General features: G+C 39.2%; 1 protein-coding gene and 1 non-coding gene across 3 annotated transcripts in view; one reads left to right on the top strand and one right to left on the bottom strand.

Moving 5' to 3' along the window:
• Window positions 1–1,089: 1,089 nt before the first annotated feature.
• The window catches only part of pard6a (par-6 family cell polarity regulator alpha), a 37,989-nt gene continuing 20,968 nt past the window's right edge, over window positions 1,090–18,110 (bottom strand). For both annotated transcript variants that reach the window (XM_068312868.1, XM_068312869.1), the window contains exons 5-6: window positions 16,532–16,731; window positions 1,090–4,184 (exon numbers count right to left, since the gene is read on the bottom strand). In XM_068312868.1, the coding sequence (XP_068168969.1) occupies window positions 3,866–4,184; window positions 16,532–16,731 (519 nt within the window). In that variant the 3' untranslated portion in view covers window positions 1,090–3,865. The remainder of the gene's footprint in view (window positions 4,185–16,531; window positions 16,732–18,110) is intronic.
• Window positions 9,425–9,529, top strand: LOC137594670 (U6 spliceosomal RNA). Its single transcript, XR_011035324.1, has one exon. It is a non-coding gene; the product is annotated as a U6 spliceosomal RNA (small nuclear RNA).

The following is an 18,110-nucleotide window of genomic DNA, read 5'->3' as shown; positions in this document are numbered from 1 at the left end:
TGTAATTATTCCAAATAATTACCACCGATGTACAAGGAGGATGAGAGAGATGATCGCATTGTCTTCTATGGATGCCAAGCTAAGCTGGTCACCAATGACGTATGACGCCTGCGTGACCACTGAATGCGGAAGCTGCTGCAGTGAAGATTTTAAGCTTTTCTGACCAAAGGGATGATGCTTACACATTTAAAATGTATTTTTTCTTATATTTTTCATAATGATGAATAATATATTATAATAATGATGAATAATATATATATATATATATATATATATATATATATATATATATATATATATATATATATATATATATATATATATATATATAATCACTTAAAATTAACTTTACTGTCCCTTCAACCTGTTTCTTATCTTCCTTTAGAATTATAATTGCCAATATCTTATGGTACATTTTATTGGGATGCTTATCTGAAATGGAATTTTAGGGTAAGAACATCACATTTACTCAAATTTAGAGTAAAACCACAACTTTCATAAAAGGTTATGAAGAGAGATGAGGCTTTAGAGCGATCATTTATCCATCATAAAAAATGGATGTTTAAAAGGGAGGTTGAACTACTAACAAGTGAATCTGGGCTAAAAGGTAGTTTGACCTATTATTTCAACATTATAAACTTCTGAGTGATTGTAAATAAAAATATAACAACCAAAACTAGAATTATGGGACAGCATATTAAACTTTATGGAACATGTCACCTCTGTCGCTCTCCCTGTCTTCTCCACAACTTCCACCACGAAAGCTCTACTTCCTCCCACCACTTTGACAGCCTCCATTAGTCTCAGTTGAGCAAACAGGAGCCTTGCTTGGGTTAGCTAATCCTGTCATATTTCCTCTGCTTAGACTGATCACGTTTCTTACCAGACCAACTCCGCTGGACATTTCACCCATTTTTCATTAACAGGAAGGCTTAGAGGATTGATGTGTGAACTTAAACCTACATTCATCCTGACAGAGGTCTGGGTTTGACTGGAGGACTTCCAGTGAGCCTTTAGTGCTTCTCTCTTCTGCTTATGACTTTAGCTACGTTCAAACTTCAGAAAAAGACACAACTCAAATTTCTCTTCTTAAATCTGATCTTTATACGGGGACTGTTCCACATACAGTATAATCTGTGTCTGACATCTGCATCAACAGATAAGCCTTCATTTCATGGAATAGCAGTACCGTACCAGCTATACTGTCTTTAATTTGGAACATTCAATCATGGTTTCACTACACAGAATAAAATGAGAGCTTAATTGACAAAGAAAACGGCTGTCTTCATTTTGCAACATTTGCAGTGTTAGAGGCTGTGTTGACGTTGGACTTGATCCAGCTCTCTGTGGAGTCAGCCCATTGATCACTGATCTTCAGTTCTTGAATGTCTTCCGTCAAAAAAGCAGTTTTCTCTATGATTGTGGTAGTGTGTACTGAAACAGATTCATGGTACTTATACTGCATAGTGATTTAATAACTAATAAGCTGTAAAATAATGTTTGATGCTTTAATAACTGACAAAAAAACTGACAATTTGATATTTTAGATGCACCTGATAATGCCAAACTTTTAACTATATGATATGTATGAATGGGTGACCGTCTTGTGTTTATTGGTTGAAAATAATTCAGTTTGATTGTGAAAGCAAAACCTGTAGTTGTAACTGAAGTAAAAAAGCAAAACAGAGTATGTGAGTCATACTACACTGTGAGCTATGACAGGAATGTCCTTACTGCCCCCTCCTCCCTGATACCGCACCTCTGTATCTGTGTGTGAATCCAGCTGAAGAGGGCAGTAGGAAATCCATCTCTAGTGTGGCAATCATCAAATGTTCACTGTATTAAAACATATCTGTTCTCTATTCCTGACTCAATAAGTTGCTAAAATGATTCAGAAAATGTGCCAATGTCACACCAAATGACATAGATCTAACTCCTTTAGTAATGCACATCAACGAACATGGAGACCTACTTCTGGACACCTCCACCAAGAAAGGACATGTTTTCAACCTAGTTTTGGGAATAATGAGAGAAAGACCAAAGAATAAAATGCTCTTTTTTGTTTCCAAGCAACCCTTTAGGAAAGTGTCTGCAGATTTCACCACACACCTGGTGGGTCACAGAGATGCTGATGCTCAGATTCACAACCACATCCATCTTCACTTCATTCTAATACTTCTGGATGTTATCCACACTCCTGTACAAAAGCTTGCAGATTCACACTTCATGAACTCTTAGTGGGGGCATGTTTTCTCAGCATAGCCACTTAAAAAAATAAATAATTTTTTTAACATTTTCGACCGTGAATAAAAACATTTAAATGGATCACACTTACTGTCTAATTTCATTTTTAGTGAAAACAGATCATTATAATAGCTTTCAAGCAGATCATGTCAAATATCATTGAATCCTTCTTAACTGAAGAAGTCTGAGGCACTCATCTTTATATTAGATAACTATTTGAAAAACAACATGCTTGGAAAAGTGTACTGATTACCATTGGACTCATTCATATATGACGGCAACAAGTCACATGACCTGGAATAAGTCACATGATCACACAAGCAACAAATAAATCAAAACATTGGCACGTTAAAGATCTCATTATTAAAGGTATCGGTCCACACAGGCATTTAAATGGTGGTGCTATGGTGTCACATGATCAGGAAGGACCAGTACGTAGCCACATGACAGGTGCCAAAAGCCAAAATCGCATGAATGATCATTTTGTAGTTATCCTGACAAAGGCTGAAACAAAAAAACGTGACATTACCCAAAACGATACTGATCAGAAAACTGAAAATAAACCCTTTAAGAATCCTTTTCATCCTTATTACCTCCAACTTCTTCCACACATCCCCAGACCAGCCCCAGAGTTACAAGACTCCTAACCAGCAGTCGGCAGTCGGATGTCTGCGTGTAACACCACCCATCTCAGATGCCTGTATTGTATAAGTAGCAGGCAAAGTGAAACAGGTTTGGTATAGGTCCATACAGGTCAGAGGGCATGGAAAATAATAAAAGATAAAAACGAGGCTCACAAACAATGGCCTCACTGATTCATAACTCGGAAAAATGTGAGCTATGTATGATGAAGTCTCCAGAGCCATCTGAAGGCAGCAGGATACATAAGAAAGCAGATACCGCAGGAATATTTTAATTCATAGATTAAAACAATTTACCAGTAAGCCTTGAACACATTCAACTTCTAAAACTGTGAATCTTTTTATATCCTTTTGATGTTACTGCGCATTAAGTGATAAAATCACTTGTTGACCGCCAGAAGCATGAAGTCACTAACTATTCACTTTGTGCTGCATCTTTTGAATGAACCTCCCACCAAAATACAACACAAATGGACAAAGGCAGATGTTAAAGCGATGAAGTGTCAGAGCCATTTGTACTGGATGTTGTGCTGTCAAGGAAATGGAGCCACTGATGTTGAACTTGACAATCCATTATTGTCTTTTTCTACTCAGACGTCTGGCAGTTGAAAGCTTCTGGTTCAAAAGGGATCTCAGGGCAGACATAATTTCTTCAGTATGTTTACATCAATGTAACATATGGCTTTTACAGAACCAGATATTTTCCCATCCAGTTTTCCTTGTAAGTCCACCTTGATCATGTCCTTTATTGTGGTATTGAAAACTCTATGCATACAGAACATAATGACAGCGGTCATATGAAACATGCTGTCATGCCCATGGGCTGTAGTGGGATCATGTCCACCTCGGTTCACTTCAAACAGATGATCTCCCAGTAAATCCATAGGAAGAAGCTGCTGCTGAATCTGTCACCTGGCTGACAGTCCAGCTGTCCATAGTTACTTCCCACAGTTACAGTGTAGTTATCTAGGTAGTCTTGGTTAGAGTGTTATTAAGTTGCTGTCCTCCCTCATGTGCTCTTGACTGCTACTATGGGCGGGGTTTCCGTTGTAATTGGACATCATCATCATGGAGCTGTCACTCAGTGATGCTCCAATGGTATTGGGTAATGAGACACTCTGTGGGAGGGGCCTACTCACAGCAGAGTTGTGCAGCCTGTTTCTAGGTGAGTCTCTGTTGAGGTTGGTATTGTTGCTATTGGTGAACTGTTGGGAGTCATATGGTGGAAGGCAGTCATTCTCCAGAATGAGGTCACCATCGTCATCTTCATCATCACTGTCACCCTCTGCAATGCTGTTGCTGTGGTAACACAACAAAAGGCAAATAATGCAAACACAATAAATCACAAATCAACAGAAATTCCGTGCTTCACTTATTTCCTGTCTAATGTTGAAAAATACTCTTATCCCACCTGTAGGATTGTTGTTTGTTCCAACCTGTTGCGTCTTTAGTACACAAATGGCACAACCTCATCACAACAGTGGGGCTGCTGTATACCATCAATGTTTGGTGTGATGTTTGACTTATGAGTTGAGTAGCACTTTAAAAAATGAAATAATACACCAGAAGCAATCTTCACCTTCGCTCGTCTGTGGCATCACTGACCCTGTCTGAAGGTTCTCTGACTTGACATTGTTTCTTGAACTTCACAGACAGAACAGATTCAAACTATCACGCTAAGGTCCTTTCATACCACCCTGGTTCACTAAGACGGCTCATTGATGCTGTTTTTGCCTTTGCTGCTGATCACAGGCAAAACAACAGTGACCACCATGCCTTTGGAACATTTCTAGGAGAATGTTGAGGCCCACCTTGAAAATCCTTCCCTCCTTGCCGTCAGTCGGCAGGTCTCCTGTTCATATTGTACCTTCTTTCTCTTGTGTCTAGCCTGCAGTTCTTACCTTGTGGATTACTTGATCTTTGCTTTGGAATCTTTGGTCTGTTTCCCTGAGCTTGCTGGTTCTTTAGGATTACTTTTTGTCTAGCACACTTTTTTTTATTTAGTATTTGACCATCTCAAAGTGTAAGTTCCTTGGTTTTTAGCAACTTGATCTGCACCTGATCTGCGTCTATGGTCGGCATTTATAGCCTCCTCTTCTTCTTGTTTTCTGCTCAAATAATACTTTTTGCCAAAAAGCACATTCTACAGTTTTCCACTGAACATCTATCTGCTGCTGCTGAAACAGATTAAAAGAGTGCAAGCTGAACTAAAACAGGAACACTATGGAAGTGAAACCAAAATCATGAGCTGAAAGACACCACAGAGTTTTGCACAGTTGCTGCTGAGATAATGACTGTCGTGCTACTCAAAATGTATTAACATTGATTATTGATCATTCCCTCAGAATCTGACACCTCTCAGACACTGGACATAATAATGCACTTTCACATGCATCTTGAGTTGCCAGTCAATTAGATCCTTATGCAAGTAAAACACATAACTGGAACAGCATGACACCATGTTTTGGTCACAAATGCCATACTCACAAATACAAAGTTTATATAAAATCTCCCATTTTTATCTAAGACTTTGGAGAAAATAGTTGCTAATCAGTTATGTGATTTCCTTAAATACAATAGTTTATTTGAGAATTTCTAATCAGGTTTTAGGGAAGATCATAGTACAGAAACAGCACTTGTCAAGGTTAGCAACGACCGTCTAACTGCTTCAGACAGAGGACTTGTTTCTATACTGGTTCAAATGGACCTTACTGCAGATTTTGACACAACTGACCACAATATTCTATTGGCACAACTGGACAAAACAATTGGTATTAAGGGATCAGTACTGATGTGGTTTAAGTCCTATCTAACCGACCATTCCATTTGTTAATATTAGTAACAACTCCTCCTTGTCCACTACAGTGAGCTATGGAGTTCCTCAAGGCTCAGTTCTTGATACAATATTATCTTATACATTTTTCCTCTACATAATTTCATAAGGAAATACTCCATCAACTTCTATTGATATGGCGATGATACGCAATTGTACCACACGATTAAACCTGATGAAGACAGTCAGTTGGGTAAATTACAGGTGTGTATCAAAGAGATTAAAGATTGGATGACCAATAACTTTTTGCATCTCAATTCTGGTAAAATTGAGATCTTTCTGCTCCATCCAATAGCCTTGGATTGCATCACTTTTGAGATCAACATCACTGCTAGGAATCTAGGTGTCATCTTTGATCAGGATCTGTCGTTTAACACGCACATAAAACAGGTTTCTAGAACAGCCTTTTTCCATCTCCGAAATATTGCTAAAATCGGGCATATTTTAAAACAGAATGATAAGAAAAAAATTAATCCAGGCTTTCATCACTGCTAGACTAGATTACTAATGTGTAATGGTGCTTTTTGTTTCATCTTTCCATCTGCAATGGTCGCTAACAGTCCAACCCACTGTCTGTCCGGATGGACGGACGGACAGACGGACGAACGAGCATGTGAACACTGACAATTACAATACATCACCGCTTTGAAGCGGGATGTAACAAGACCTCCCCACAGTCAATCACTGGCAATAACAAGTCTTAAATATTTATCTGCGAACAGAAGCAGTAGAAACTGGACAGCTATCAATCCAAGCAGGAAGAAGAGAACGGCTGACTGATACTAAACAATGACATCAGACTGCTGGGAGTTTTTCCACAACACAACAACCGGACTTGTGTTGTGCATCAGACTAGTGCAACAGCAGCGTTACCAGAAGCTAACAGAGGACCATCGTAGAGCTTCCAGCACCTGGATGCAAAGTTTCAACACATGCCATAATGTTAACATGACATGACACTGTTCAAGTATTAATAAGAACCAATGCAGTCAGAGACTGCAATATCCCGCAACACCCCTGAATCGAAAATTTTACCTTGACCTACAAGCAAACTTTGGTTTTCGAACACTTTAGACATCAAACAAATCGGAACTCGACCAAAAAATTCATAATTTTTTTGTCGTAGAAGTCGAACAAAATTTGGAAGCCGAACGCGAAATGAACACCTTTTTGGGGCGACCATGGTGTCACGGGTTGTCCAATTGTTAGCCCCACAAACTTAATAACCCCACAAACGTTTCTTAAATTAGGTATCCCTTTTGTGGTAGGCGACGGTATTACGTTTGTGGGAAAGTTGTTACATTTGTGGGATTATTACATTTAAAGCTGCAATTTTTTATTACGTTTGTGGGGTTATTACGTTTGTGGGAGATATTACGTTTGTGGGACTAACACCAATTACTCAAGATCGGCGGTTCGATTCCTGCTCCCGCCGAGTCATTTGTCGTTTTGTCCTTGGACAAGACACTTTACCCTCCTTGCCTCCAGTGGGGCTCTCGCTGGTGTGTGAATCTGTGTGATTGTTCCGCTGGTGGTCGGAGGGGCCGTAGGCGCAGATTGGTAGCCACGCCTCCATCGGTCTGCCCCAGGGTAGCTGTGGCTACACATGTAGTCTACTATCACCAAGTATGAATGAGGAGTGAATGAATAATGGATCCAATGTAAAGTGTCTCTGAGTGTCCAGAAAAGCGCTATACAAATCTAATCCATTATTATTATTATTATTATTATTATTATTATTTATCTTTGCCAAGCGCGAGAAAAGTCGAGAAAAGTCGAGAGAAAACGTGACGATAATGTGCTTTTTATTTTAGGTTACAGTATTCAATAATTTTTCACTTAATTTGCATTCCATTGCCTATGGGACGAGTTACGATACTGTAAACTTCTGTCCAAAAGAAGACGGTAACTCGTACCTTTGGCTAACCTGATTACGTCAATGTTTTTTTCTTTCTTTCTTTAGTGGAGGATTTTGCATGGTGCCGTCGGTCCCAATACTTTTGTCTCTGTTTTCGCCCCTGTGGTGTCCAGCCAGTGTCCCTTCTGTCCCCTTCGTGAAACAGTCTTTCATACTTTCAGTGAGTGTGGGAGACTTGCAGTGCTCTTCACTCTTCTAACGAATGTTTTTAACTTGTTCAATGAAAACTTTAGTATCAGGAAATTCATCTACGGTGCTGGGTACAATAGATCGAATCAGAGAAAGTGGCAGCTGTTAAATTTTATTTCTGGGGAGGCAAAACTTGCAATTTATGTGACCAGGAAGAGGAAAATTGAAAACAATACCGTTCAAGAAGCAGCTACTGTTTTTTGCTGTAACATCAGATGTCGCTTAAAACTAGAATTTGGTTTCTATAAATTGACAAAAGACCTGAATAACTTTAGGAACATCTGGTGTTACAAAAACGTCCTATGCACTTTAGTTGATGACCACCTCACTTTTGCAAACTTCCTGTTATAATGCACTAATTTTTATATTGTATTTCCCTTTGTTTCTTGGTGTTTAATGTTTTTGAGTGTTTAGTGTTTTTGAAATTTCATCTAATGAAAAATTGTAAAATGTTCTAAATGTTCTAAATGGTAAATGTGATTGGAGTTTTCTTTGCAAAAGATCTTCTGAGGCACTTAAATGCTTTCATCTAATGTAAAACTGCAAAAATGTTTGAATGAGATTAAAGTGTTTTTGCAAAAATCAAAAAAAAAAAATCTTTCTTTCTTTCTTTCTTCTAACAAATGTTTTTAACTTGTTCAATGAAAACTTTAGTATCAGGAAATTCATCTATGGTGCTGGGTACAATAGATCGAATCAGAGAAAGTGGCAGCTGTTAAATTTTATTTCTGGGGAGGCAAAACTTGCAATTTATGTGACCAGGAAGAGGAAAATTGAAAACAATACCGTTCAAGAAGCAGCTACTGTTTTTTGCTGTAACATCAGATGTCGCTTAAAACTAGAATTTGGTTTCTATAAATTGACAAAAGACCTGAATAACTTTAGGAACATCTGGTGTTACAAAAATGTCCTATGCACTTTAGTTGATGACCACCTCACTTTTGCAAACTTCCTGTTATAATGCACTAATTTTTATATTGTATTTCCCTTTGTTTCTTGGTGTTTAATGTTTTTGAGTGTTTAGTGTTTTTGAAATTTCATCTAATGAAAAATTGTAAAATGTTCTAAATGTTAAATGTGATTGGAGTTTTTTTGGAAAAGATCTTCTGAGGCACTTAAATGCTTTCATCTAATGTAAAACTGCAAAATGTTTGAATGAGATTAAAGTGTTTTTGCAAAAATAAAAATCTTTTAAAACTCCAGAGGACAACAGAAAGAACAAATTTAAAAAAAAGTCTATTTTTATATTTAAGTACTGTAATCTATTTTAGCCACATGCTGTAGGTTTTAATCAAGACTCTCTTCTCATGAGGTGTTCTGTTCCTTTTTAGAATGTTTTCAAACATTTTACGAGAGCACAGTATTAAGAAGCTTATTTTTGTTTTTTGATTTCATCGCAGTCATTCCAGGATGCTTCTATTTTTCTGTCTAAAATCATCCACAATCAGTTTTTCTGCAAAGCTGTCAGCAGTTCAGTTTTCCACTCCGATCTGAACAGTGAACGCAGTAATGTAGTATATTTTCCAGACAGAACAAGTATTATGTACAAATGTTAAAATCACAATTACAGAAAAAATACAATCTCTTTCTTTCTTTTTTTATTACTTCGGTAATACATATACTAAAATTGGAACGATACAGAGAAGATTAGCATGGCCCCTGCGCAAGGATGACACGCAAATTCGTGAAGCGTTCCACATTTTTCTTTTGGAACTGTATGGCCTTTATAAGCAGGCACTTGTTGGAGATGTTAACACAGACAGACCAGGAATGTTGGACTTTAAGGGAAAAGCCAAATGGGATGCATGGAGCTCAAGGAAAGGAATGTCCGAGGATGAGGCCATGTCAGCTTACATCACACTTGGAAAGGAAATAATCAGCAAATATGGAATGTAATGCTGGCAGTAAAGTGAAGAGGCGTAATTAATATACTAACTCAGTTACAACAATGAAATTATGCTGCTATGTGTCTAACCAACACCTTCTGCTTTCAGAGGTCAATTACAAATAGTAGTCATGTACAGTAATTAAATGATTTCGTTTGTCTTTTTAACTTGGATTGTTTCCATTAATTCATAAATTGAGCAACTCCAATATGTCTCTAAAGGTAATTAAAATCAATTTTACTGAATGATATTTCAACTAATTTATATAGTATATTGTTGTAATCCACCTGTGTATGACATATTCTGTGTACTGGACATACTTGAATGTAGGTTGACTCTTAATGTAGGACAGAGTGTAGTAAAGAAAAAAATACTGCTTACAAAATAAAATATCTCTTTCTTTCTTTCTTGCAAACTTCCTGTTATAATGCACTAATTTTTATATTGTATTTCCCTTTGTTTCTTGGTGTTTAATGTTTTTGAGTGTTTAGTGTTTTTGAAATTTCATCTAATGAAAAATTGTAAAATGTTCTAAATGTTCTAAATGTTAAATATGATTGGAGTTTTTTTGGAAAAGATCTTCTGAGGCACTTAAATGCTTTCATCTAATGTAAAACTGCAAAATGTTTGAATGAGATTAAAGTGTTTTTGCAAAAAAAAATAAAAAAAATCTTTCTGTCTTTCTTTCTTTCTTTCTTTCGCAGAAAGGAAGGGCTTTCTAGAAATAATACAAGCTAAGCTAGATAGCTGTGGTTCGGAAGACTTTTTAATTTTGGGTGGGGATTTTAACTGTACTGAGGATGGGATGTTAGACCGTATCCACGCGGAGCCTTACCCAGCATCCCAACACACTCTAAAACGGCTGGTCTCTTCTCGTGGCCTAGTGGATGTGTGGAGGAGGATGCATCCAGACTGCCGACAGTACACTTGGTCCCACCTGACAGAAGGCAGGGTGTCTTTAGCCAGGCTGGATCACTTTTACTGTTTTAAACACCATTTCAATGCTTTCAAAGACTGTAATATAATGCCAGCTGCTTATACTGATCATTCTCTGGTTTCATGTCGCGTTGTGATGGGAAATATTTTACGTAGGAGTGCATACTGGCATTTTAATTCAACTTTAGCTTTGGACAGAGGCTTTAGAGAGATCTTCAGTTATTTTTGGAGCACTTTTAGACTTAGAAAAGCTGATTTTACCTCTCTTAGCCAGCGGTGGGACTATGGCAAAACAGAGATAAAAGTCCTGTGCCAACAGTATACTTTGAACGTCACATGAGACACCTGCCGGTCTATGAAACACCTAGAGGCTGAAATTGTGGAGTTGGAGTCAAGCGCTTCCACAGGAAATCAGAGGTGTACTGAAATCCTCAAGTCCAAAAGAATGGCTTTAGCCGACCTGTTGGATACTAAAGTACAGGGTGCCCTAGTTCGATCCAGGGTACAAAACATCACCGAGATGGATGCTCCCTCTAGCTTCTTCTTCGGCCTGGAAAAAAAGCATGGACAGACCAACGTGATCCACTCCCTGCTGTCTGACACAGGACAGGAGCTGACAGAGCCTGGACAGATCAGAAGGCGAGCTGTCAGTTTTTATTCATCTTTGTATGACAGTGAATACCGGGAAAACCAGCCACTGTTAGAGGAGTTCTGTGCAGAGCTACCTCAGGTCTCCACGGAGACAAATTCACAACTTGATCGGCCGCTGGAGTTAGAGGAACTCCACACTGCCCTGCAGAACATGCAGGGACGACGTTCTCCGGGTATCGATGGTCTAACGGTTGAGTTCTATACAGCCTTCTGGGACATTCTAGCATGTGATATGCTGGAAGTGTTCACCGAAAGTCTATCCTCAGGCTCTTTGCCACTGTCCTGCCGGAGGGTGGTCGTTGCCCTCCTGCCTAAAAAAGGCAATCTCCAGGACATCAAGAACTGGCGCCCTGTGTCACTGCTCTGCACCGATTACAAGATTCTGTCCAAGGCTTTGGCTACCAGGCTGAGGGAAGCTATGGAGCAGGTCATCCACCGGGATCAAACCTACTGTGTGCCCGGCAGGTCCATGGCAGACAATGTCTACGTAATTCGTGATGTTTTGGAGGTGTCCAGATCATTGGGTATAAACGCTGGTCTCATTTCGTTAGATCAGGAAAAGGCATTTGACCGTGTTGAGCACAGCTTCCTCTGGACAACCATGGAGAGGTTTGGGTTCAGCACCGAGTTCATTGCCAAGATCAAGGTGTTGTACAGTGACGTTGAGAGTATTCTGAAGTTTAACAGCAGTTTGTGTGCCCCCTTCGGGGTGCATCGGGGCATTCTGCAGGGTTGTGCCCTGTCTGGGATGCTCTATGCACTCTCTCTGGAGCCCCTCCTCTGTAAAATTCGCAAAAGCATCGATGGTTTGATTTTACCTGGTGTTAGAGAGAACATTCTTTTATCTGCCTATGCTGATGATGTTGTTGTTCTTATCAAAAACCAAAGGGATGTTAATGTTCTGGTGGGTTTGACAAACTCATTCAATGTTTTAACTGCTGCAAAAGTAAACTGGAACAAAAGTGAAGCCCTTGCTGTTGGCGAGTGGCATGGCAACCTCCCGGTTCTTCCTCAAAACTTGTGTTGGAAGACTGATGGTCTCAAATATCTCGGTGTGTACCTGGGAAATGAGACAACAACCAGGAAGAACTGGGAGGGCGTCATTGACAAAATAGAAGGGAAACTTAAAAAATGGAAATGGTTGCTCCCCAGAATGTCGTACAGAGGTCGAGTTTTAGTGATAAACAATCTGGTAGCCTCGCAGCTGTGGCACCGCTTGGCCTGTATGGAACCCCCATCAGGGTTTCTAGCCCAAATCCAGACCGAACTTGTTAACTTTCTCTGGGATGGGCTGCATTGGGTGCCTCAAGGAGTGTTGTTTTTATCAAGAGAGGAGGGGGGACAGGGCCTCATCCACCTGGCTAGCAGAACAGCCACGTTCAGATTACAGTTCATCCAGCGGTTTCTGACCGGACCAGCGGATCTGACGTGGAGAGAGGCGGCCAGCTGCATATTAAGACGAGTGAGCCACTTGGACCTGGATGCTGCACTGTTTTTAATGGACTCTAAGCTTCTAAAGTTAAATGGTTTGCCTCCGTTTTATCATGGTGTTTTTAAGTCATGGGCCCTATTTAAAAGCAGCCAAGGAAAAAGCTCTGACTCTTTGTTCTGGTTACTGAGGGAACCACTAGTGCATGGGGCCAGGCTGGACGTCTGCAGTGGAGCCACACCTGGTCTGTCTGCAGCGCTTTGCAGAACCAGGACCGTGACCCTCCAGCAACTGGTAGACAACGCCGGGCCTGCGCTGGCGGATGCCCAGGCTGTGAGCTCCCTGCTGAACATCCAGTCCACCAGGGTGGCTCAGAGGGTGCTACAACTGTGGAGGCAAAGACTTTCCGGGAAGGAGAGAGGCCTCCTCCTGGACTATAGTACAGGGACTGTACCAGACAGCAAAGATCCTTTCCCAGAGGTCCACATCAGTCCCCTGTTTGGAGAACTGGAGGGTCCTCTCCTCGGAGATGAACGAAAGATCAGCCTGCACACGGCCAACAAAAAAATACTGTACAAACAATGTGTAAAAGTGATCAACAAGAAAAACCTGTGTAACAGAGCACCCAAAAAGAAAAACCTGTGTAACAGAGCACCTACTACCTGGGCCAACAGGATGGCGGGAAATGGACCTGACCCGCAGTGGAGACTTCTGTACAAACCTCCCCTCAAGAAAAAAACAGCCGACCTCCAGTGGAGGATTTTGCATGGTGCCGTCGGTTCCAATGCTTTTGTCTCTGTTTTTGCCCCTGCGGTGTCCAGCCAGTGTCCCTTCTGTCCCCTTCGTGAAACAGTCTTTCATACTTTCAGTGAGTGTGGGAGACTTGCAGTGCTCTTCACTCTTCTAACGAATGTTTTTAACTTGTTCAATGAAAACTTTAGTATCAGGAAATTCATCTACGGTGCTGGGTACAATAGATCGAATCAGAGAAAGTGGCAGCTTTTAAATTTTATTTCTGGGGAGGCAAAACTTGCAATTTATGTGACCAGGAAGAGGAAAATTGAAAACAATACCGTTCAAGAAGCAGCTACTGTTTTTTGCTGTAACATCAGATGTCGCTTAAAACTAGAATTTGGTTTCTATAAATTGACAAAAGACCTGAATAACTTTAGGAACATCTGGTTTTACAAAAATGTCCTATGCACTTTAGTTGATGACCACCTCACTTTTGCAAACTTCCTGTTATAATGCACTAATTTTTATATTGTATTTCCCTTTGTTTCTTGGTGTTTAATGTTTTTGAGTGTTTAGTGTTTTTGAAATTTCATCTAATGAAAAATTGTAAAATGTTCTAAATGTTCTAAATCTTCTAAATGTTAAATGTGATTGGAGTTTTTTTGGAAAAGATCTTCTGAGGCACTTAAATGCTTTCATCTAATGTAAAACTGCAAAATGTTTGAATGAGATTAAAGTGTTTTTGCAAAAATTAAAAAAAAAATCTTTCTTTCTTTCTTTCTTGTGTTTGCTCCTTTCTTTTACATTTCTTTGATGTTTCATTACTATACAATTTGATATATAAATAACTTTATGAAATGACATTATGTTGACATTATGTCTTGGTACGGATTAAGACCATTTACATTATGTAATGGGAAAAATGTATTTGGAATTCGAACAAATCGGTATTTGAACAGCCTTCCGGAACGAATTGTGGTCGGAAACGGAGGTTTTCCTGTACTTGCATAGGTCAAAAATCAAACCTAGTGCTCTGACCTACTTTCATAGATAAAGCAGTAGCTTTGATCTATGGTCTTACTCACAATGGCCTTCTCCCTCGTCTTTTTAACTTATCCAATTCCTGAGTGGACAAAAATTAAAACCTGACCTTGACCTAATTTTCTCAAGGTGTTGCGGGTCGCTGGTCGTCATCTCATTTTCATTTCCTTTGCCGCCCGAGTAATGTGCTTTTTGTTTATCTTTCTAGCTGCAACGGTTGTGAAGATATTTGGTGGACTAACGGATGAATAGACGGCCAGTCGGCCGGACGAATACTGACAATTACAATACCTCACCACTTTGAAGCAGGATGTAAAAACATGGCTGCCAATATATCCATAAGATATCTGTATATACATGTCTGTAACTCTATTCCTTTGTTTGAAGGAAACAAAAATATGTTTGGACAGATTTGAAGAGTACACGGCAATCACTGATGTTTTAACAGCATTAAACAAAAGTACAGTCTGCAAATCACAAAACTCAGGTTCCCAGCATGCACGCTGATACACCTGGGGGGGCTGCAGCTAGTGATGAACCGTTTGCGACAATAGTGCCAAAAACTGTTTAATTACTCGGCGCCCCATTCATTGAGAATGTGGACGCCCTCTTTGGCAGGGTGACTGTACTGCAACCACACAACGGTCGATGAACCCAGAAAACAGCGCTTTGACGTTTCCTGTATTGAATATATTTTCTGAAAATATATGCAATATATTACTGAATATAATCTAATTCAGTGTGTTAATCCTTTCTTTCTATATTGTAGCCATATATTATAGGAAATTGTTTTATGATTGTTGGTCCTTGCAGGGTTCCATAAAGCAATAAGAGATATAGATTACAAGTTCATGCATGTATATCTAATATAAATATATACATATGTGTTTGTGTGCGTGAGTTACATAAGATGATTGTCACTGGAAAAAAACAAGGTCTATGTTGGGAGATAAAAGTCGGAATTCTGAGACATCATCAAAGCAGCACCACAGGCCTCATCCTCATGTCTGGCTCGGTAACGCCTCACCACTGATGACGTGTTGTTACTGTATGTCAGGTGCTGGGAACAAAGCAAACACTGCAAAGCAAACACTGCAAACACTGCAAAGCAAAAAATGACATGTGTGTGGTTTATTATTTTATACTGTGTGAGCAACAGAGCCTGAATATAAGTTTCTTAGAAATTAAAATCGACTTTGTTCGGTGGCACCAGTACTGAATGTTCCCAGGCTTGGGATCTCTTTCTGGTTGGATCCATTGTAAAGTAATTACGACGTAAACTGTCAGCAATCGGAACGCTAATGTGATCAATCCAAGGGCTATTGACACGATTGGGCTGTTTGATCCAGACCACTAAACTTTCACCTGGTGAAGGGAGCACCAGTGTGTCACCTGGTGAATTGGGCGCTGTTGGGCGTGTTTTTGAGCACTTGGTGTGCGAAATGTCATCAGTCACGTGGTTTTCCCCCTTTGAAGCAGGCTCCGGAGCGGTGGTTCACATGGGAACGCCCACCGAGTCTGGGGTGTAGATTGGAGCGCCGGAACAAAGCACACATCACTAGCTTTGGCCAGCATGTAGGGTTCCGGGGCTGATTAGTAATACTGATTAATGCTCATCTATTGATAACATAAGTTTACATTGATATGTTTAAAATGTTTCTTTCACATGGTTTATCGACTGCATCATTCTGTTACTATTTGTTATGGAGCACCTATATGAACAATGAAGAAGTGCTTCTCATTTCTGACACTCCTGACTGTTGTCCCTACTATTCAAAGAAATTGATTAAGAAAGATGAGATAGTTAATTAAAATGTTGGAAAGTTTAATTTAAATTGTTATGGATAAGCTTTCATAAATATAACTTGTTTTTTGTAATATTTTTAAACCATTCATAAAACCTTCTCTATGTCCTTTTGTACTGCTCTATTTGTCATTCTAATCATGGCCTAGAATGTTGTTTTAAATACCATTACACCAAACAATGGTTTTGTGTGTATCTTCAGTGCGAGGCTGTTCATGCCATACCTTGCAGTAATGGGGTTGCTCTGAGAGGCGGGGCTTGGTGAGTCATGTGAAGGCGCGGAGCCAGAGGATCCACCAGAGCCCACAGAACCAGAGTTAGCCATTGAACCTTTACTCCCACGGTGCATGACATTGTTTCTCTGATTAGCTGGTTTGACAGTCACAATGAGGTTATGACTGTTAGCTACCATCATGTCTGTAACCTGAAATGAAATCAGAGGATCACTTCTCAAAAACCTGTTAGTTCAAGCAGAGAGTAAAGCTAACCCAACATAATCAAAGTCAGTGACTGAAGCTATTACCTTGTATCCAACTGTTGCAAATGAATTAATCTACAGTAGGTACAGCTATACGAGCTGCTCAACATATAAGTTATTTGAGATACGAGCCGTCGCTCTGTCCATTGTTTTGTTCAACATACGAGCAAAAATCTGAGATATGAGTCGTGCTTCAGGAAACCACTAGTTGGTGGATGGATACAACATCAGCTAAGACCGGATTTCTTTCTCGATATAACTCGTGTGTTCTTGTGACTTTTTTTCTTTTCATACTTTATCATTGTTTATGTAACCTATATATAATTAATTATGAACAAAAAGAGTATGCACATTTATTGCTTGATTAAAAAAATCATAATTTAGGGAGTTTGGGTCTTCTTTACAATGTTGGAATGGATTAAAAGGATTTTAATTATTTTAAATGGGGAAATTTGTGACTTACGAGCTCAGTCACGGAATGGATTAAACTACTGTTTGTATAAATATGTACGCATGTATATGGAATTACATTTCTACCCCAGTTATTCTAAAGTCAAAATTATGCATTGACTTTTTACCTTTGAATTCATATTTTCTTTTATTTTTCATCAATAAACATGAAATGATTCAGATTCAAATATTGAAGATGCAAAGTCAGATTCAGTGTGAACATACAGGTTACAGAGGAACTGTACTTCCAACCATGCAACACTTTACTGGCATAAATGGCCATGTGAAACAAGTGCTTTATTTGCTCCCTAATGGTTGATAAGTCATTGACCTGTCAGTGATCACGATCTATCGGTCTAGAAATCAGTCTACATTCATGATGCTGTGTAAATTCCAGATGCTTAGATAGATAGATAGATAGATAGATAGATAGATAGATAGATAGATAGATAGATAGATAGATAGATAGATAGATAGATAGATAGATAGATAGATAGATAGATAGATAGATAGATAGATAGATAGATAGATAGATAGATAGATAGATAGATAGATAGATAGATAGATAGATAGATAGATAGATAGATAATTTATTCCAAACTGGGAAATTTGTGAAATTACATTTAAAATGTAGATGTGAAAGTGCTGAAAATAAGGTAACGGCAACAATGACAGTTACACTGAACCAAAGGTCCCGTAAGTATACTTTTTTAATTCATGCCATTCAGCTGCCAAACGTCCATCTACACTGTATTTGAAATGTCTTGCCCCACAGTGATCCGTGGTCCTCAATATCTTTTATTGAATACTGATAAAATCACTTCCGCACCGAAACGCTCTGTGTTAATGGGCGCCTCTCTGAGCTCTATCAATAC

Source organism: Antennarius striatus, chromosome 4 (genome assembly GCF_040054535.1).
Source record: "Antennarius striatus isolate MH-2024 chromosome 4, ASM4005453v1, whole genome shotgun sequence".
Classification (NCBI taxonomy): domain Eukaryota; kingdom Metazoa; phylum Chordata; class Actinopteri; order Lophiiformes; family Antennariidae; genus Antennarius; species Antennarius striatus.
The sequence above is the reverse complement of the archived record's forward strand: the minus strand, read 5'-3'. Positions and strand labels throughout refer to the sequence as shown.